We start from the raw sequence: 22,476 nt of genomic DNA, 5'->3' as shown, positions 1-22,476 counted from the left end.
TTGTCCTTTGTAAGTAACTTTTTGTTTTTCCCATGCTGCTTTCAGGATTCTTTCTTTGTCTTTGGTTTTGGTGAGTTTGATGATGATATGTCTTGGTCGTTTTTTTGGGGGGGTCTATCCTGTTTGGGTTTCATTGGATTTCCTGAGTGGATATATTCTCATCTTTCATTCATATCAGGGAAGTTCTCCAACAAATCTTGGACAGTTTTCTCAGTGGTTTCCTTTTTCTCTACCTGTTCTGGAATTCCAATGACATGTAGGTTATTCCTTTCGATGGTATCCCACATGAACCTTAGGCTTTCTTCATTTAAAAAAAAATTTTTTTTGATATATATTTTTTGTGATTGATCCCTTTCCAAAGAAGTATTCATGGATTCGTCTTCATTCTCATTTATTCTGTCTTCCATTGCATTAATTCTTCTCCTTTGCCCTTCCAATGTGTTATCTATTTCTGTCAATTTAGTATTAATCTCCTGGATTTCTATCTGTAGATTTAGAATCATTTCTATTTTTCCTTTATTTTGTCATTTTGTTCTTGTATTTTCTTCCAAAATTTATCTAGGGTTTTGTCTGTGTTTTCCTTGGTCTGTCTCTCAATCCTTTGAAGATACCTAAAGGTAATTCTTTTGAATTCCTTATCAGAGAGTTCCATGCTACTTCTTCCTCAGGGATGTGTTCTGCTTCTGTATCCTTCTCCCTTGTTTCTACCACTTTATCTTGCTGCTTTGTGTGGACTGTGATAGTCTGTTTTCTCTGAGACATTGTGGCATTGTTATATTTATATCTCTGTTAACAGTGAAGAGCAACCAAGGGTGAGTCAGGATCTTCTTGGTGGTGGTTTATCTTTGGCCCATTGGTAGAGAAAGAAGTGGTAGCTCTCACTCAGTAAGTGAGGCTTCAGGATGTGTGAGTGTAGTTGTGTCATATGGTGGCTGTTCCTGTCTTCCACTCAGACAAAAATAACAACCATCAAAAAAGTAAAAGCAAATGGACAAAAAATGCACCGTGTAATCACACAGGAACAGTAACCACAAAAGGGAGAAAGAAGGGAACTAAAAAACCCCTGCAGTATCTGGGGAGAGGGCAATAAGAGAGAAAAGTTAGAGAAGGAGAATAATGAAGGAAGAAAATGAGAGAAATATATAAAGAAAAACAAGGAATGTGGTTAACCATGCGAAAGAAAAAAGAAATTGCAACCAGGGATAGGGAAAAGAAAAAAAAAAAAAAACACTGAAAACTAGAATCTGGGAAGAATAAAGAATAATAGTAAAAAGAAGAAAAGTAATGATAATAATAGTAATTTTAAAACGAACAAAAACACACAAACTAAAAAACAGAAAACAGAAAAAAAAAAAATTGAGGCAGGGCACAACAGCACACCCACTCTTGTCTGAGCACACATACTGGGATGGAATTCCTGTCAGCCCAGAAAATGGGTGGGAGTGAGAGATGGTTGCACCTGTGTTCACCAAGAGGGTGTGGGGTATAAGAATGATAAGGAAAATTTCATACCTTTCCAGAAGTCTGTGTCCTTTATGTCCTTGGGATTCCCAGGAAATGGAGCCTGTTCTTAAGTCTTAGGAATCTGGGAGAATGCTGTCAATTTTAAATATCCAAAATGGTCAATCCACTTGTAAACGTTCAAAATGGCGATGCCCTCCGTACAGAGAAAAGTCCACAACTCATCCCACCTTTCTCTTTGCTGCTTCCCCTTTTATTCCCCAACCACCAGAGCAGTCCTCCGTGCAGTCCTTGGCTAGCAGGGCTGATTTTTAGGTTAATTCTTACGTTCTACCACCACTCAGCCATATCCAAGCTGTCTGTGCTGTCAGGATCGCTGTCAGACCGCAGATCCATATGTCTCCTTTTTTTTGGTGTTTTCATGCAAATTCTTCTGCTAGTTGGAGTTTAGTGCACTTCTTTATCTTCAAGGCTCAGGGGCCAGGATTTTCTTCTGTATCTGTGTTAATTGGTTCCCCTTTTCTTTGTTGAAGAGGGTCTGTGCAGTCTTGGTGCCTGTTCTGCCATCTGAACGGCTGGGGTTTCTTATTTGAGTGATAGAAAATATTCTGAAATTCCTTGTGATGGTTAAACAACATGAGATAGACAAAGGAATAAAAGTCATTGGATTGTGTGCTTTAGATATGTAAATTTAAGGTATGTGTATTATAACTCTTTAAATCTGCTATTTAAAAAAACATGCTAAGAGTTGAAAATATGGATGAAAAGGATGCCTCTTTTATTTTTTTTAAAGCACATTACCAAAACATATTTGAGGAAAATAACAAAACTGAAACTCTTCAATAAACCAAACTCACTGCCATCAAATCGGTTCTGACTCATAATGACCACTCCTTGGGTTTCCAAGGCGGTATCACCAAATGTGAGTGATCAATATGGTGGCATTGAGGAAGAGAAAGACATAGAGAGGTACTTGGGAAGTACAGACAACAAAGATGAACCCTTTTGCACATATAGTATGGCATGGTCAGTGAAGGCAAACACGGGTATATGGGTGGATAGATGGGTGGACAGGCTGAAATATTAGATATGCATATGAAGTGGAGAGTGCACCCAAGAATATGTATAGGGTTGACAGACAGTGGTCCAATAACTTTATGTGTATGATCTGAATTCCCAGGTATATAAACGGGCTGACAAGGGGCAAGGTTGTAGTCACTGCTTGGTCACTTCCAGCTACAGAGGGACCGAGTAGTTGAACCTGTGGGCTCGGGACCATAGTCACAGAGGACATCAAGCTCAATTGGCATAACATACTACTCAAAACATTGTTCCATCTCCTACTGTGGCGAGTAGCGACTGAGATCTTAAAAGCTTGCAAGCTGCCATCTAGATGCAACGATGGGTCTCTCCTCGTCCAGAGCCAAGAAGAATGAAGAAAACCAGAAATTCATAGAAACAATTAGTCCTAGCGTCTGGTACACAATCTGATATGCAGCCTATACGACTATAAGACCCGAAGAAATAGATAGTGCTCGGCTACTACTGTCAACCAAATGGAAGAGGATATTTTCTTTTATTATTTTTTATTTTTTTATTGTGATTTGGGTGAAGGTTTACAGAGCAAATTCACTTTCCATATAGCAGTTCACATATACTTTGTCTCATGTCATTGACCACAGTTTACAACAATGCAACAGCTCCCCTCCAACCTCCTCCCCATAGTTACCTCTTCCCAGTGTCCATCCCTCCATACTCTCCTGCCCCCTGAGCTGTCTTCCTGTGCATAAGCAGCCCTACTTTCTCCCATGATTGTTCTCTCCAGGGTGTGTGTCTACTTGAGGTAAATGTTTAACTCACATGCCTGTCCTTTGTTTGGCTGGAAGCCACAGGTGTGGGTTCAATTCCAGACCTGAAGGGCAGCTAGGGGCCATAGTCTCAGTGGTTCCACCAGGCTCTATTGGACCAGCAAACCTGGTCCCCACCTTCTTTTTTTTTTTTTTTTGCCTCCAAATGATTTTGAGTTTTGTTCCACATTGTTCTCCCTGTCTATGCAGGATCTCCTACATCCCTTCCAAGTGTATGGCAGTGGTAGCAGGCACCATCTAGTTCTTCTGGTCTCATAGTTGTATAGGTTGCAGATCGAATGGTGTACCAGTCGCGAGGACTGATTGTTTCCATTAATTTTGGTTTTCTTCTTCTTTGCTCTTGACGAGGAGAGACCCGTCGTTGCATCTAGATGGCAGTTTGCTAGCTTTTAAGATCCCAGTCACTACTCGCCAAAGAAGGAGGTGGAACAATGCAAAACTGAAACTCTTCAATAAACCAAACTCACTGCCATCAAGTTGGTTCTGACTGATATTGACCCCTCCTTGGGTTTCCGAGGTGGTATCTCTCCAGAAGTAGATTGCCCAGTCATTCTAAAATAACTGCCTTTAAAAATAGTTCTGTGCTATATGTCTTAGGGGAGGATATGCAGGCAGGCATGTCCAATAGTATTTAAATTGCTACAGAATATTCAAACATGAGACCTTTCCCAATTGTTTTGTACCAAAGAATCACCCCGTAATGCTAAAACCGTGACAGAATACACCACATACACATGTGCACTCCCACCCAAACAGACCAATTTCACTAATGGGGGGGTGTTGTTGTTGTAAGTGCTGTCGAGTTGGACCCGACTCATAGCAACATTTCCTTCGGTTTCCAAGACAGTATCAACTATGGAAGTAGATTGCCCAACCTTCCTTCTGAGGAGTGGCTAGGGGTTTGAACCAAACTTTAGAAACCTAAATAAACTCAAGATACATATTAACCATACTCTTTTGTTAAGTTTCTTCTCTCCATTAGCTTTAGCCTCTCCATATGGAACTCTTATTTGGTTAATATTGAACTTCTTAGATTGATCCATTGTTCCTTTTATGTTTTGTCTTTCTTAGGTTTTACACCTTTCTTTTTTTAGTCTGTTTTCTGGAGACTCTCAATTTTTTTTTGTCATAATTTCCAATAGTTCTGTTAAATTTTAATTTTGGCAACTAAAGTTTAAATGTTCCCCAATTTTGTTTTCTTTTTCTTATGGTTCCATTTTCACAGAAGATTATGTGTCTGTACATGTGCATGCATGTGTGTATTGGCACACGTGTACATTTGTGTGTAAAATGTTGAGCGTGTTGAGTGGGGAAGAGCTGAATGATGAAGTCATTCCATAGATTTTTAGATGTTCTTGTTACGCATTCCTATAATTGATGGCTCAGAAATTGTCACTTTTCTGTTATTCTACAAGATAGATCATTTCTCTTTCTTGTTTTAATTCCCTTCTAAGAATTCTAACGTACAATTTTGCTGAGGTACTATTCTTCAGTAATCTTTCATCCTCTTTATCTGTGTCTTTTTCGTATTTGCTATAATCTTTTAGGAGCTGATTTGACCTCCTTTCTGTCCCTTCCTCATTTTCTTTGCTGTCATGATGTTGTTTATCATTTTGTTGAGATTCCATTGTGATTTTTTACACAAAAGAATAAACATTTCAAATTTTTATAATACTTTTAAGGAAAAATTTCAAACATTCTCTGAAATAGAAAATGGTACAATAAACCTCCATGATCCACTCATCATCCACTTTCAACAAATTATCAGTACATGGGCAATCATTATCTGTCTGTATCCCAACCCCATCCTTCCCAGACCTTCATCCTGCTGATATGTGTGTGTAAGTGCACATGCATGCACCCATATCTATATATAAAATAAAGCATCTTTTTAAAATACAATCACAGTAACATTTTCACACATAATAAAAGATGAACATAGAATATCAAATATTCTTAGTATCAAATTATCAGTGTTGGGCTTCCCTCAGTTCATAAATATTTTTTAAACCATTTTCTTTAATCAACTTTGCAATTGGTTGATATATCTCTTAAGGCTCTATTCGTCTATAACAATTTTTTTCTCTCTTTCTCTTTCCTCCCCTTGCCATTTATTTGCTGAAGAAAGAGGTCATCTGTCAGATAACTTTTCCCCCCATGCTAGCTTTTGTTTATTGCATTGTCATGGTGTGTTTCCATTTTGCTTATTAATATTTCTGTATCCCCTGTGTTTTGTGAAAATTGTTTTAGTAGTTTGATTAGAAGCATTTTTGATTTTTTTTTTTTTTTTTTGGTGTTTTTGTTAAGAAATTTTCATAGGCAGTATTGTATGGAATTTTACAGTATGAATCTAGGAATATTGGAAGTTGTAAAAAAAAAATGAAATGGAATGCATGAAGATCAATTTCCTAGCCATTAGTGAGCTGAAATGGACTGGTAGTGGTCATTTTAGAGACCATCTGAAGAATAGACTTGGTGCATTGAACACCGGTAACCAAAGACCACATGAGTTGTGGGATGCTAACAGCATCATACATGAAGAAAGCAAAAGGACATTGAAAAGATAGGACAGAAAAGGAAGACCAAAATGAATGTCAGAAGACATCCTATTGAAGAGATCGTAACTAAAGCAAATAGAAGAAATGATGAAGTAAAAGAGCTGAATAGATTTTGAAGGGCAGCTGGAGAGGACAAAGTAAAGTACCATAATGAAATGTGCAAAGATCTGGAGTTGGAATATCAAAGGGGTATGGCATTCTCAAGCTGAAAGAAGTGAAGAAGAAAATCAAGCCTTGAGTTGCACTGTTGAAGAATTCTTTGGGCAATATATTGAATGATGCAGGAAATATCAAAAGTGGATAGAAGGAATATACAAAGTCACTGTACCAAAAAGAATTGGTCAACATTCAACCATTTCTGGAGGTCCCATATGATCAAGAACTAATGGTATTAAAGGAGGAAATCCCAGGTGCACTGAAGGAATTTGTGAAAAACAAGGCTTCTGCAATTAATGAAGCACCAGTTCTGATGCTTCAACAAATGGATGCAGTGCTGAAGGTGCACACTCATTTATGACAGGAAATTGGGAAGACAGCTACCTGGCCAACTGACTGGAAGAGACCGATATTTGTGCCCATTACAAAGAAAGATGATCCAACAGAATGCAGAAATTACTGAACAATATTATTTAATATCACACACAAGTAGTATTCTGCTGAAAATATTTCAAGAATGGTTGTAGCAATACTACTGTGGGATGATATCAATGACATCATACATGAAAAAAGCAAAAGCATGTTAAAAAAAAATAGGAAGGGAATTGAAGACCAAAATGGAATGGCCAAATTCAGGCTGGCTTCAGAAGAGGATGTGGAATGAAGGTTTATCATGGCTGATGTCAGATGGATTGTGGCTGAAAATAGAGAATACTGGAATTATTTTTACCTGTATGTTATTGACTGTGCAAAGGCATTTGACTGTGTGAATCACAACAAATTATAGATAACATTGAGAAGAATGAGAATTCCAGAACATTTAATTGTGCTCATGAGGAAGCTATATATAGATCAAGAGGCAGTCATTCTAACAGAACAAGGGTATACTGTGTAGTTTAAAGTCAGGAGAGGTCTGCATCAAGGTTGTATGATTTGATCATTTTTATTCATTCTGTGTACTGAGCAGATAATCTGAGAAACTGGACTATATGAAGAAGAATGCAGCATCAGGATTGGAGGGAGGCTCATTAACAACTTGTGATAATGCAGATGACACAGCCTTGTTTTCTGAAAGTGAAGAAGACTTGAAACACTGATGTAGATCAAAGACTATCGTCTTCCTCATAGTTGCACCTCAAAATAAAGAAAACAAAAATGCTCGCAATTGGACCAATAAGCAACAGCATGATAAAAGAAGAAAAGTTGTCAAGGATTTCATTTTACTTGGATTCACAGTCAACACCTGTGGAATCAGGAGTCAAGAAGAAATAAAATGACATACTGCAGATCTGCTAGGAAGATGTCTTTAAAGTGTTTAAGAGCAAAGATGACACTGTGGAGAGTAAGGTGTACCTGAGCCATGCCATAGTATTTTCAATGGCATCATATGTGAGTGGTGGACAGTGAATAAGGAAGACTGTGGAAGAATTGATGCATTTGAATCACGGTGTTGATGAAGAATACTGAAAATACCATGTTCTGCCAGAAGAATGAACAAATCTGTTCAATCCCTGGAGAAGGATGTCTTTCTTAGTAAAGTATAGAAAGAGTCAGGGAAAAGGGGGAACACTTGTCAATGAGATTGGTTGGCATGGCTTCAACAGTGGGGTCAAGCATAGGGACATTGTGACGATGACACAGGACTGTTTAATTCTGTTGAACATAGGGTTGCTGTGAATCAGAGCTGACTGTATAGCACCTCTTATAATATAACATTGTGTATTTCTGATTGTTTTTCTTTGTGATATTACTGTTCATCAGTCGATTCAGATGTGATCCATAATTTATTGAGTCCCCATCAGGCTTTTAGTTAATGGTTTTGGGAGACATTGGTGCAAAATACTTTTTGAAAAAAATGATGGCAATTATTTATATAACAGAATACTTGCATTTCAACATTCTTTATATGCACATTTTAGTGATATTCATTATGCTTTTATGTTGTGCAACCATAACCATTATCCACCTCCAAATTGTTCCATCACCCTTAACAGAAACTCACTGTCCCTATCAAATGAGTACCTCTCTTCCCTTTTCTTTAATCTGTCCTTGGAACCACTAATAAACATTGGTCTTTATAAACAAATCTATTCTAGATATTTCATATTGGTAGGATCATATAGTATTTGTCCATCTGTGTCTGACTTATTTCACACATCATAATATTTTCAGGGTTTATCCATGTTGTGACATGTATCAAAATTGTATTTCTTTTTATTACTAAGTAATATCATAATGTATGTTTTTATCACATTTTGTTTATCTGCTCATCTGTTGATGGTCATTTCACCTATTTCTACCTTTTGGCTATTGTGAGTAGTGTCACAGTGACCGTTGTTGTACAAGTATCTCTTTGCATTCCTGTTTTTACTTCTTTGGGGTGTGAACCTAGGAATAGAATTGCTGGTTCACATGTAATGCTATTTTTAGCTTTTTGAGGAACCACCAAACTCATTTCCATAGTGACTATAACATTTTACAGTCCCACCAGCAATGGATGAGGATTCCAGTTTCTGAACATCCTTGCTAACACCTATTGTTTTCCAGTTATACCCATCTTCTTGTTGTAGTTGTTGTGTTGTTATGTGCCGTCGAGTCAGCCCTGACTCATAGCGACCCCTCCTTGGGTTTCCGAGGCAGTATCACTACGGAAGTAGGATTGCCCAACCTTTCATCCGAGGAGTGGCTGGTGGGTTTGAACTGCCAGCCTTCTGGTTAGCAGGCAAGTTGTTGTAGTTAGGTGCCATTAGGTGCCATAAAGTTGTCTCCGACCCATAGCAACCTCACGCACAGCAGAACGAAACACTGCCTGATCTTGTGCCAGCCCCACAATCTTTGCCATACCCAAACCCATCGTTGCAGCCATGTGTCAATCCATCTCATTGAGGGCCTTCCCCTTTTTTTGTTGTCCCTCCACTTTGCCAAGCATGATATCCTTCTCCAGGGAATGATCCCTTCTGATAACATGACCGAAGTAGATAAGACGAAGTCTAGCCATTCTTGCTTCCAAGGAGCATTCCAGCTGCACTTCTTCCAGGACAGATTTGTAGTTCTTTTAGCAGTCCATGGTACTTTCAGCATTCTTCACCAACACCACAACTCAAAAGAATTGACTCTTCTTCGGTCTTCCTTTTTCATTGCCCAGCTCTCACATGCATATGAGGTGATTGAAAATACCATGGCTTGTGTTGAGCACACCCTAGTTTTCAAGGCAACATCTTTGCTCTTCATCACTTGAAAGAGGTCCTTTGCAGCAGATTTGCCAGTGCCATACGATATCTTGACTGTTGCTTCCGTTGGTGTTGATTGTAGAACCAAGTAATATGAATTCTTTGGGAGAACACATCTCCTCTCCCCTCTTGGGTGATGAATTACTATGTAATACAAACTTCCTTTTTATGTGCACACAGGTCCATCAGTTAGGGACTCAGCCAGGTACCTCAGCTTTTGTTACTGCCAAACTTAAACATCATTAATGCACAAAATAGGTGAGTAGTAGTGTTTAAAAATAAAAAAAAAAAAAAAACTATTGTCATAAATGCAAATGTTGAATAATGAGATAGTTGGAATGGGTATAGATATGAATCTTTTCCAGTCAGTTGGCCAATCTTTTCTCCATTTATCATGATGCTACTTGTTGGTCCTATTGTGAGGATTTTTGTTTTCTTTATATTCAGATATAATCCATACTGCAGACTGTAGTCTTCAGTCTTCATCAGTAAGTGTTTCAAGTCATCCTCACTTTCAGCAAGCAGAGTTGTGTCATCTGTATAACACAGGTTGTTAATGAGTCTTCCTCCAATCCTGATGCCATGTTCTTCAAATAGTCCAGGTTCTCAGATTATTTGTTCAGCATACAGATTGAATAAGTGTGGTGAAAGGATACAGCCCTGATGCACTCCCCTCTTGATTTTAAACCATACATTGTCCCCTTGTTCTGTTCGAGCAATAGCCTCTGGTCTATGTACAAGTTCTTCATGAGTACAATTAAATGTTCTGGGATTTCCATTCTTGTCAATGTTATCTATAATTTGTTATGATCCACACAATCGAATGCCTTTGCGTAGTCAATAAAACACAAGTAAACATCTTTCTGGTATTCTTTGCTTTTAGCCATGACATCAGCAATGATATCTGTCATTCCTTGTCCTCTTTAGAATCCAGCTTCCATTTCTGGAAGTTCTCTGTTAGTATACTGCTGTAACTGTTTTTGAATTATCTTCAGTATGATTTTACTTGCATGTGATATTAATGATATTGTTTGATTATTTCCACATTCTGTGGGATCACCTTTCTTTGGAATAGGTACAAATATGAATCTTTTCCAGGTAGTTGTCTTCTAGATGTCTTGGCATAGCCGAGTGAGTGCCTCCAGTGGGGCATCCATTTGTTGATACATCTCACTGGGTATTCTGTCAATTCTTGGAGCTTTGTTTTTCTCCACTTTCCTCAGTGCAGCTTCAACTTCTTCCTTCAATACCATTGATTTTTTAATCATATGCTACCTCCTAAAATGGATGAACATCAATCAGTTCTTTTTGGTATAGTGACTCTGTGTGTTTCTTCCATCTTCTTTTGATGTGTACTGCATCATTCAATATATTTCCCATAGAATCTTTCTGTATTGCAACTTGAAGCTTAAATTTCCTCTTTAGTTCTTTCAGCTTGAGAAATGCTAAGCATGTTCTTCCCTTTTGGCTTTCCAACTCCATGTCTTTTCACATTTCATTATAATAATTGACTTTGTCTTCTGGAACTGCTCTTTGAAATCTTCTGTTTATCTCCTTTATCTTGTCATTTCTTCCTTTTGCTTTAGCTGCTCTCTGTTCAAGGGCAGGTTTCAGAGTCTCTTCTGACATCCACTTTGGTCTTTTCTTCCTTTCCTGTCTTTTTAATGGTCTTCTGCTTTCCTCATGGATGATGTTCTTGATCTCATCCCATGATTCCTCTGGTTTTTGGTCATTGGTGTTCTTTGCATCAAATCTATTCTTTAAATGGTCTCTACATTCAGGAGGGATATAATCAAGGTCATGTTTTGGCTCTCATCAACTTGTTTTAATTGTCTTCAACTTCAACTTGCAAATGAGCAGTTGATGTTCTGTTCCACAGTCAGCTCCTGGCCTTCTTTTGGCTGAAGATACTGAGTTTTTCCATCACCTCTTGCCACAGATGTAGTCAGTCTGATTCCTGTGTATGCCATCTGACGAAGTCCACGTGTGAAGCCGCCATTTGTTTTGTTGAAAAGAGGTATTTGCAATGAGTAAGTCATTGGTCTTGGAAAATTCTATCATTAGATCTCCAGCATTATTTCTATCTCCAAGGCCAAATTTTCCAACTCCCAGTGATTCTTTTTTGTTTCCAACTTTTGCGTTCTAGTCACCAGTGATAATCAGCACATCTTGATTGCATGTTTGGTCAATTTCAGACGGCAGAAGTTGGTAAAAATCTTCAATTTCCTCATCTTTGGCTTTGGTAGTTGATGTTTAAACTTGAGTAATAGTAGTATTAACTAGCTTTCCTTGTAGGCATGTGAATATTATTCTGTCACTGATAGCATTGTACTTCAGGATAGATCTTGAAACATTCTTTGTGATGATGAATGCCATGCCATTCATAGCCATCTTAGTGGATGTGAAGTGATATCTTATTGTTTTGATTTACATTTCCCTAAATGATCATCTTTTCATGTGCTTGTTGACCATATTGATTTCTTTGGTGAAATATCTGTTCAAGTTCCTTGCTTGTTTTTTGATTGGACTTTTTGGCTTTTTGTTGTTAAATTGTAGGAATTCTTTATATGTTTTGGATATATAAAGATATATGGTTATACATAAAGACATGGATATATAGATACATATATATCCATGTCTATATATAAAGATGAATCTATATATCCATATCTTTATATATAACCGTATGTCTTTATATATTTAGATATCTGTATATCCATATCTTTTTATATAACCATATATCTATATCTATATATTATCTATCTATCTGTATGTATATATATATATATATCAGCTATATGGTGTCCCAGAATTTTCTCCCAATCTGTAGGGTTGACTCTCACTTTGTTGGTAAGATCCTTTGATTAGTAAAAGTTTTTAATTTTCAGGAGGTCTCATTTATGTCTTTTGTTACTCACTCTTTTGGTGTTCTGTGTAAGAATCCATTGTTAAAAAGTAGGTCCTGAAGCTTTACCTCTATGTTTTCTTCTTAAGAGTTTTATGGTTTTAGTTCTTACATTTAGGTCTTTCATACATTTTGAGGTAGTTTTCATACATGATATTAAGTGTGGGTGCAGGTTCATTCTTTTGTTTGTGGAAATCCAGTGTCCCAGCACCATTTCTTAAAAGGACTATTATTTCTTAAAACTGCTATTTTCTCCATTGGGTGGACCTGGACCTAGCACCCTTGTCAAAAATTAATTGACAGTAGATGTATGGGTTTATTTTTCTACTCTCAGTTCTATTCCATTGTTTTCTATGTCTGTCTAATGATACCAGTACTAGACTTTGGATTACTGTAGCTTTGTAATATGTTTTGAGATCAGTCACTATGAGTCCTCTTAGTGGGCCCCTTTTGAAGATTGCTTTGGCTGTTTTGAACCAAATTAGGTTTTAAGAAAATTGAGTTGACTGCTTTATGGAAATGGATTTGTAAGGAGGCCAAGAATGGAAGCAAGGACATCAGGAGGTTGTTGTAGTATACCTACTCCTCACTTATCAACATGGTTAGGTTCTGAAGGCCAGGTTGTTATGTGAAAGTCACTGTTATGTGAGCATGGAGGATGACCACATCACCTCATCTCCTCACCTATCTGTACAGTAAACATCCTGCCAAGCTCCTGCTGAGATCACCTGAAACCACTTCCTTCTCCTTCTCCTGCCTCATGTTTCCTCAGGAGAACTTAACCCCCACCACCACCTATAGGGGAGGGCTACTCTGTCTTCCCAGAGCCAGGGTGGCCTAGGCACTGTCCCGTCCCCAGGTTCCCCTACCTCTCCTACATCTTCACTGTATTTTTAGGATTGTTGTCCTTTGCTCATCCCCTTAATGGCCCCCAAATGCCCTTGCTGGCTTTGTAGAAGCAAGGGGCTCTCTGTCCACAGGCAGGGACTTGAATGCCACAGAAGGGTGCACACTCCCACTGGTTCCCACTGCTGGCCCCTCACCCAAGCATCCTGTGGTTCTTGTTGGGCGACCCTGCCCCTCCTCTGCTCCCATGTCTCCATGAGAATTAGCAGTTTAGAGCTTTCTTCAAGGCTGTGAAGGCAAGGCCTGTCACCTGCTTTTGACCTTGAACTGCAATCTACCACTGGCCATTCACTACTGGCCCCACCTCCTCCCAGATAGCCTGCCCTCTTCTCACCTGTGCCACCTGGGAGGGGGCTTCTAGGAAGCCTAAGGGGCAGCACAGGTAGGAAATAAAGTATATTTTGTGCATGAGAAGCTATGATGTTGAGAGTTCTTCTCATTAGTTTCTTCTACTTAAGAAAATCCACACAAAATTCATTTCTTTTCTATGAGAAATGGCATAAACTTTTCACTTGCTTTTTTGTCTGCCATGTAAGATGGAGCCATTTTTCATCCTTTATATGAACCCAGAAGCAGAAATTTCAGGTTTTAGAATACATATACCTATAAAAGTGAAGTGGAAAGTTTAAAAAGCTATTTGATTCAAATACTTGGGGGAGGGAAAGGGATTTGATGGAGGTAACAGATCCCAAACTCCTTATCTGAAATCTTTAGTGGGGGGGGGGCGGTTCAAGAACTTTAGAATTCAGTGTATTTCAGATTTTAGATATGCATATGGTCATATACCATATATTATGTAACAACCCCAGCCAGATCTAGAGCAGGCACTCTAATGAGTCACATAAATATTTCTGCAATTAATGAAAATTTACACTCAGTAGACCAAATTAAGACCATTAATAGCCTCATGCTAGTTCATATCGTGTTTTGCCATATACTGAGTTCAGATGTTGCTACCAAATGAATTTAAAAAGATGAAACAGAACAGAAAGAAAAACTTGATTTTCCGAGTTTTTTTTTATTTCAAACATGCAGTTATGCAGTTGTGGGCCTGTTTCATCTTAGTGCTTGCAGAGGATGGTTTCTAAGTGTTACATGAAGCTAATAAAAATTAGTAAAAGAGCCAGGGCTCTTACTTGGACATTTTTTTCTTCCCCTTTCTTTCTGCTTGCCCCTCTCTCTTTCTTTCTACCCTGTTTTTGTCTCCCTTTTCCTCCTCATGTTTTTCTGTCTCCTTTCTTTTAATCTGTATTTCCTCTTCTCTATCTCTTCCTCCTCTTCTGCTCTCTCTTGTCTCCTCTTCTACTCTCATCTCTTCTTCTTTCATCTCCTCTGCCTTGTCTATTTACATCTCCTCCCCTATTTTTATTTCCTTCTTCCCTCTCTCTCCCTCATATCTTTCTCCTCCATCTCCTCCTCCTCCCCTGTCTCTATCACGTCTTCCTACTCTCCATTTCCTCTCTTCCTCTTTTCCTTCATCTCTATCTCATCCCCTGATCTTTTTCTTCTTCCTCTCTTTTCTTGTCTCCATGATAAAAATAGCTACTGTAGCCTGCTCATTTTATTAGTTTCTGTCCTAATTACTTTTGTGTGTGTGTGTGTGTGTGTGTGTGATTTGGGTGAAGATTTACCGAGCAAATTCACTTTCCATACAGCTGTTCACATATAATGTTTGTCATCTTCATCTTCCTTACCCAACCATAGTATTATCTTTTTGAGACATTAGATTGAGAACAGAAGTTTCAGCATGGTCATAATTTACCGTTTGGTTTCTGTGTTTGATCCTTCTTTTGTTTGTTTAGTAAATATTAGAGTACCTACTATTATCATCCTAGGAGCTCTGGTAGCTGCTAACCAGAAGGCTGACGGTCCAAACCCACCAGCCACTCCTCGGGAGGAAGATGGGGCAATCTACTTCCATAGTGATACTGCCTTGGAAACCCAAGGAGAGGTTTCTGTGAGTCAGGTCCGACTCGATGGCACAGAAAAACAACAACTATTTTCATCCTAGGTGATTTCTACTGATTTATTTTCCACTTCTCTAGTGATCCCTTGAGCTGTTACTGGCCACTGAATTTAAATTTCAGTTATTATTTGTGGTAGTTAAGTTTGTGTGTCAACTTGGCTGGGCAGCTGGATGTAGTACTATTCCCCATGATGAGACTGGTAATCAACTCCATGGTAGAATCTACTGTAAACAGCTGAGTAGCTGCCTTAGAGAATGTCTCAGCTGTGTGTCCTGTATATAATCAGAAGCCTTGGGGAATGGTCTCTAGTTTAGTGCACACTTGGGCACTTCATGTAGCCATGTCATTGTTGTTCAGCAGGCTGCCATGCTCTGCCAACCTTGCGACTAACAATGGACTTGAATGAATGAATGACCTGTTGTGTGGTTTGGTAACATCGGGACTGTGCCTTTTTACTTGTCAACCTTGACAAGCCTCAGCAGCCAGCAGCTGTCTGAGTGAAGGAAAGCCTCTAGCTTTAGTGGGCTGGGAGCTAGAGGCAGAGCTGGACCCCAAGGTTGAGGGGCTTTCAGACCCTAGAGCTTGGTACTTTGAACTTGGATATAAAGCCTCCAAATTATAAGAATAAAATCCTGTTTTTTAAGCCATCCCATTTGTGGTATATTCTTGTCAGAGTGGTACTAGGTAACCAGAACATCATTATTATTTTCATTTCTAGAATTTCAATTTGGTTATTTTTGAAGTTTGTGTGACTTTTTACAATCCTTCTGATCCCTGAAGTTATTTTCAAGCTTGAGCATTTTATAGTCTATATCTGATAATTCTGGGATTTGAAGTAGATCTATTTCTATTGTCTACTTCTTTCTGTTTGTTCTTGCTCATGGTATCTTGTTTCCTGTTATTCTTGGTAACCTTTGGAAAATTATTTGTGGTATGATTTGAAACCAGAGACCTTTTTCCAGAGAGATTTTTCATTTGCTTTGTCTGTTGCTTGGTAGTATTACTAGTATGAACTCACTGAGTTTAAAATCTTGAGTCTCTGGACTGCCTAAGTAATTGATCCTAATGACATATCCATTTGATTTACTTCTTTGTTGCTGTCTTTTGAGAAAAGTTTGAACAGATTGTAGTAAGGGCTTAGTTTTGGTTCACTGTAACCTTGAGGATATAGTAGTTTGATGTAACAGCTTTTGGTGGGAAGAGTCTCCAGTTAGACTGCCCCTTAGGTAGGTTTTGAAATCTGTTCCTTTGCCCCCACAAATACTTCAGAATAGAAGTTCAGATATACCGGTTTTATTCTTACGTTTCTTGTGATCCTTTGAGCTGTTCACTATTTCTAAGGAGGTTTTTAAAAATATGCTTTTTATCCAGTGTTTATAGTTGTCTTCAGAGTTTTGTTTCAAATAACCTATTAATGCTTATACTAGAGACCTGAAGTCTCCCTAGTAAGATATGTGTTGTTCTGGGCATTGTTCCAGATATTGGGGATATGGGCAAAATAGAAGTCTCCACCACTGGATCACACATTTCAGTGCGAGGACACAGATAAACCAAAAAAATAAAATAAAATAAAATGTGTAGATGGTAAGTGCTAGAGAGAAAAATAAAACAAGGGGTAGAATTGGATAGATCAGGATTGTCAAAGTCTTAGGAAGTTTGCAGTTTTAGTGTCCAGAGAAGACCTCATTAAGAAGATAACAGTTGAATAAAGATCTGAAGGAGGTGAGTGAACTAGCAGTGCTGATATGGAGAGGATCAGTATTCTAGAAAGAGGGAACAAGTACAAGGCATGAGTCACAGCAAGGAGTCAGAAGTGCCTCGATGGCATTGAGTTTGGCAGTAAGAATGTAGAAGCTCTGGTGGCACAGTGCCTAAGGCATTTGACTACTAACCAGAAGGTTGGTGGTTCAAACCCATGAGCCACTCCACTGAAGTAAGACGGGGCAATCTACTTTAGCCCAGAAGAATGGGTATAGCAGAAAGAGTAGGAGATGAAGTTAGAGAGACCTATGGGATTTCTAAGATATTTAAGATACTAGAGTCCTTATATGCCTTTATATGGAGTCATAAAGAGGGTTTTAAGCAGTGATGTGAAATGGCTGTTCATCTTGGGATGCTGTGTTGAAAATGAACTCTAGAGAGGCAGAAGTGGGGAGCAGGGACAAGAGTTAGTTGGCTATGATGCTTATCCTGGGATTATTCTAGGTAAAGGGGTTACAGCATGACCAATGAAAAGGTCATGCCTTTAAGAAGTATGTAATTCTCTGATAAAAGTCAGTGCCTGTTATTTCAGGAGGTGATAGGTCCTAGGGAGAAAAGTAATTGAAGCTTGTTCTGATATTTATTACACCTATTAAGAATGCATTTGACTGCTAACCAGAAGGCTGAAGTTTCAAACCCACCAGCCGCTCCTCGGAAGGAAGACTGGCCAATCTACTTCTGTAGAGATACTGCCTCAGAAACCCAAGGAGGGGTTGCTGTGAGTTGGGTCCAGCTTGACGGCAATGAGTTTATTAAGAATGTAAAAGGAGCCCTGGTGGGATAGTAGATAAGGCATCCGTCTGCTAACCAGAAGGTCAGTGGTTCAAACCAACCAGCCACTCTGTGGAAGGAAGATGGGGTGATTTATTTACCCAGTGGAGGTCACTATGAGTCAGAAGTGCCTCAATGGCATTGAGTTTGGCAGTAAGAATGTAGGAGCTCTGGTGGCACAGTGCCTAAGGCATTTGACTACTAACCAGAAGGTTGGTGGTTCAAACCTACCAGCCACTACACAGAAGTAAGACAGGGCAATCTACTTCTGTAAAGATTTACTGCCTCAGACCCAGTGGGGGTCACTCTCAGTTGGAAATGACTAGATGATAGTGAGTTTGTGTTGTTTTTTGTTTGTTTGTTTTTTGTTTCATTTCGAGCCAAGAGTATTTATGTTGTTGTTGTTGTTGTTATGTGCCGTCGAGTCGCCCCGACTCATAGCGACCCCTCCTTGGGTTTCCGAGGCAGTATCACTACAGAAGTAGGATTGCCCAACCTTCCTTCCGAGGAGTGGCTGGTGAGTATTTATAGCTTCTATATAAATTGTAAAAGACATTTTAACTTTAGGGCCTGTGGTGATAAATTATAAATTTTGTTACCTTGTCGTCAGAAATACAACCTTATTAGAAGTGGATAAAAATGTATTTCTGCCTCCGTTTGTAAATTTGTCTGTTTATCCTTTTAGTTCTTCAAATTTTAATTTTTGTATTTAAAGCTGTGTTACTGGGTGCATAAAAATTTAGGGTTGTTATTTCTTCCAGTTGGTAGCTTTATCATTATCATTTCTCTTTATCTCTGGTAATACTTCTTCAAGCTGTTTGTTTGAAATAGTAAGGAATCCTGGTGGCACAGTGGTTAAAGGGTTCAACTACTAACTGAAAGATTGACAGTTCAAACCCACCAACCTCTGTGGGAGGAAGATGTGGCAGTGTGCTTCCTTAAAGATTTACAGGCCTTAGAAATCTTATGGGCCAGTTCTACTCTGTCCTGTAGGGTCAGTATGAGTCAGAATTTACTTGATAGCAATGGATGTGTTTATTTAAAGCTTTCTTTTTTAGTGTTTGCCATGGTGTACCTTTCTCTATCATCTTACTTTTAATCTTTAGCAGTTGCCGTCAAGTTGATTACAACTCGTGGTGACCTTAGGTGTGTTAGAGTAGAACTGTCCTCCATAGAATTTTCAGTGACTTGATGTTTTTGGAAGTCTCCAGGCCTTTCTTCTGAGGCATTTCTGGGTGGACTTACACCACCAGCCAAGCACATTTACTGTTTGTACCACCTAGGAACTTTTTAACCTTTATGTGACCTTATAAATTGTACCTCATTAAGCAGCCTATATATTTTTTGCTAGTCTTGATCTTTTGCTTAGAATATTTAGTTCATTTATATTTGAGGTAATGACTGATATATTTGATTTTATGTTTATTTTATTATAGTTTATTTTCAACTTCTCCACATTTTATGCTTCTTTTTGTCTTCTTGCTTTTTCTCTATTATCAAAAAATGTTTATTGTATTATTTCTCTTGTTTTAGTTTATTTACATATACTTTTACTATTCTTTTAGTGGTTATCCTAGAGCAAGAGTTGACAAACTATTGCTTGCAGGCCAGAATCCAACTGCCCTGCTGTTTTTGTAAATATAATTTTATCAAAATACAGCCACAGCCATTGGTTAAGTATTTTGTATCACTGCTTTCATGATTGTGGCATAATTGAATAGTTGCACAGGGAGACAGTATCTGTGTGGCCTGCAAAACCTAAAATATTTGCTATATGGCCCTTTATAGAAGAAGTTTGTCAACCTCTGCCCTAGGGCAGTGGTTCTCAAACTTGACTATGTAACAGAATCACCTAGAGGGCTTGTTAAAACACAGATTGTAAGCCCCATCTGCATAGTTTTCTGATTCATTAGGTTTGTGTTGAAGCCAGGTGATGGATACTTAGATACTGGTTTAGGAAACACATTTTGAGGACTGCCACCCTAGAGGTTAAAGGAACTCTGGTCGTATAGTGGTTAAAGCATTCAACTGCTAACCAAAATCACTAGTTTGAACCCACCAGCTCCTCTGGGGGAGAAAGATGAGGCAGTCTGCTTCTATGAAGGTTTACAGCCTTGGAAACCTTTTGGGGCAGTTCTACTATGTCCAGTAGGGTCATTATGAGTCAAGTTCAACTCAGTGACAGTGGTTTGTCCCTAGAGGTTATAACTCTTATCTTGACTTACTAAATACTTAAATAAATTACTGTGTTGACCACTTCCTAATAATGCTAAGGGAGCTCTGGTGGCATAGTGCCTGAGGGATTTGACTGCTAACCAGAAGGCTGGCAGTTCAAACCCAAAAGTCACTCCTCAAAAGGAAGATTGGGCAGTCTACTTCCGTAGTGATACTGCCTCGGAAGCCCAAGGAGTGCTCACTATGAGTCGGATCCAACTTGACAACAGTGAGGTTTTTTTTTTTAAATAATGCTAAAAACCTTAGAATACTTTCACTTTATTTGCTTACCTCTTAGGAGCACTATTTTATAATAACCTCAAATTGAAACAACCCAAATGTCTATCCAGCGTAGAATGGATATTAACAAATTGTTTTACACTAAAAAATTATACAGCAGTGAAAATGAATGAATGTTTTAAACATTGAATGAAAAGAAGCTAGACAGTATAGTTAGTACATGTTGCATGAGTCTGTTTTAAGTTCAAATATGAGCAAAACCAACTATGTTAAAACTAGTTAGCTTTGGGTAGGAGAGAATAAATGGGGAGTCATGAGGGTGTTTGAACAATGCTGGTAATTATTATTAATCTGGATTCTGGTCACATCAGCATACCCATTTTGTAAAATTTCGTTTAGCTGTGTTATGATTTATGTACTTGTCTCTGGTCTATTTTGATAAAGTTAATAATTAATTTCCTAGTAGTTTGAGAATGTTAAGAGTTAATTTCTTTCTTTCTTTTTTTTAAATGGTAAGGAGGTTTACTCTTTCAATTCTTGTGTGTTGGAACTGGCAACTGATTTGGAAATGGAATACTGTTTCCATGGAAACTTCTGGCTACTCTCTGTTTCATTGCCTTTCTGTAGGTTTGTGTGTCTACACTGTCTCTCAGCTGCATTTTTATTTTTAAATCTTGGTGACAAAAAAGTTTATTTGGGATTGCATGGTGTTTTAAACAGAAACAGTCCATTTAAGACACAGATTTTAAGCCCATTATGTTGGCTCCCTAATAGAGGTGATATTAAAAAAAAAAATTATTATTATTTTTTTTTTACTAGAAGATACTTTTATTCCATATGAGTTATGCTATTTAAGAAAAACACTTGCTGAAATGGAATGTGGCTTTACATTAGGGTATCTGTGATTTTTTTTCCTCAATAAATGAAAGCATTAAAACTTCCTTGGTTTATTTCCTTTAAAAAATATTTAATAGTTGGATTCAAAGCATCCCTTTGGAGGGACAGTTTCAGTCCAGATAATTTAAGTATTTGCATAGGTAAAGGGAGCAGAAAGAAAAGATGAGATTCTGGCATATTGATCTGAAGCCTGTGGTAAAGCTGCTTCTCTGCCTCTCCCATCTTGTTTGTCATGGTTGGGTTGTTCAGGGTCCTAGAGAAAAACATCTTGTCACAAGAGTAAACTGCGTACATCTTGTGAGGTGTGTGTGTGTGTGTTTCATTTATACCCAAGGAAATTATAATAGTGTGGTCATTCATAAGTGTTGTAAAAGGAACTTTATTGAACATTGTAGAATCATTTCTGAAAATAAAAGTCAGTTTGGTTTCCATGGCCTAAATAAACAACAAATTGTAAGAGTTCAGAGTTAATTATACACAATAATGAGCACTGTGATATTCCATGCTTTACTGATGCAATAATAACCTACCTGCAGTATATTGCATAAAACCTTTTTTCTATCTATAAATATTCACATGAATTAAATAAAACAGATTTAAGTTTACAGACCTAACACTAGTATTTAATATCTTTTAAATTTTGATGTAGAATAAGGATTGTAACTGCATGGAGAATGTTTTAGATGCGTGAGGAATTTTTACCTTTCATCTGGCAGTAGCTGCCATAAGATGATGTCACCTTGTAGCTGATTGGCTCTTGCAGCACCTAGGGCAGGGAAGAGAAAGAAAAATGCCGGCACAAACCTCAGTGGTGGTTCTCTGGTTGTTTCTGTCTATTTTTGATAGAATCTTTGATTAGTATTGAATCTACTGTATTTGGCCATGTGAACTATTGGAAGCATCCTAGGGTGAGGGAAAATAAGAGCTTTCAGAGGAATGAGGCGACTGATTTGCAAACGGATCTGTGATTGTAAGTTGCACAATCTGGGTGTAAAGGAATAAGGCAGGGCGTGCTTGAAGATGCACTATGGGAGGAGCTGGCAGAAAATGCTTCCATGAGTAGCAAAAAAATGAAAAATGCTTTTCACTATCCTTAGAGTTAATATGTTTTGTTTTATGTTTTGACTTAATATATATGTAGATAGGAAATATGGTAATACTGCATTCTGATTTTAAATTACACAGGGTTATTTTATATGGTGCTACCTAATATATCAATGCTTATTCAAAGGAGCTTTATTTTGTATTATATGTCATTCCTAATAAATGATTTTATATATGGCTTTGATTTTTGAGTCTTAAGAAAAATAGAGCAAAGCTTAGTTCTCTTAAATACAATTTTGTAATGCTTTTTTGCAGATAAAAGCTTTGATGATGAAGAATCAGTGGATGGAAATAGGCCATCATCAGCTGCTTCAGCCTTCAAGGTTCCTGCACCTAAAACATCCGGAAATCCTGTCAACAGTGCAAGGAAGCCTAGTTCAGCAGGTGGCCCTAAGGTTGGAGGTAATGTGCATCCATTTCAGATCTCATGTGCATGGC

The 22,476-nt window shown here is 38.1% G+C and overlaps 1 protein-coding gene across 1 annotated transcript in view; it reads left to right on the top strand.

Annotated features, from left to right (window-relative positions):
* The window catches only part of CLASP2 (cytoplasmic linker associated protein 2), a 323,103-nt gene that overhangs the window by 72,443 nt on the left and 228,184 nt on the right, over nt 1-22,476 (top strand). The window contains exon 8 of the mRNA XM_042782017.1: nt 22,294-22,440. Within this exon, the coding sequence (XP_042637951.1) occupies nt 22,294-22,440 (147 nt within the window). The remainder of the gene's footprint in view (nt 1-22,293; nt 22,441-22,476) is intronic.

This window comes from Orycteropus afer, unplaced genomic scaffold, assembly GCF_000298275.1.
Source record: "Orycteropus afer afer isolate SDZICR_OR568_19922 unplaced genomic scaffold, OryAfe1.0 scaffold00218, whole genome shotgun sequence".
In the NCBI taxonomy this organism is placed as follows: Eukaryota; Metazoa; Chordata; class Mammalia; order Tubulidentata; family Orycteropodidae; genus Orycteropus; species Orycteropus afer.
Note: the sequence above shows the minus strand (reverse complement) of the source record. Positions and strands in the feature narration are given on the sequence as shown.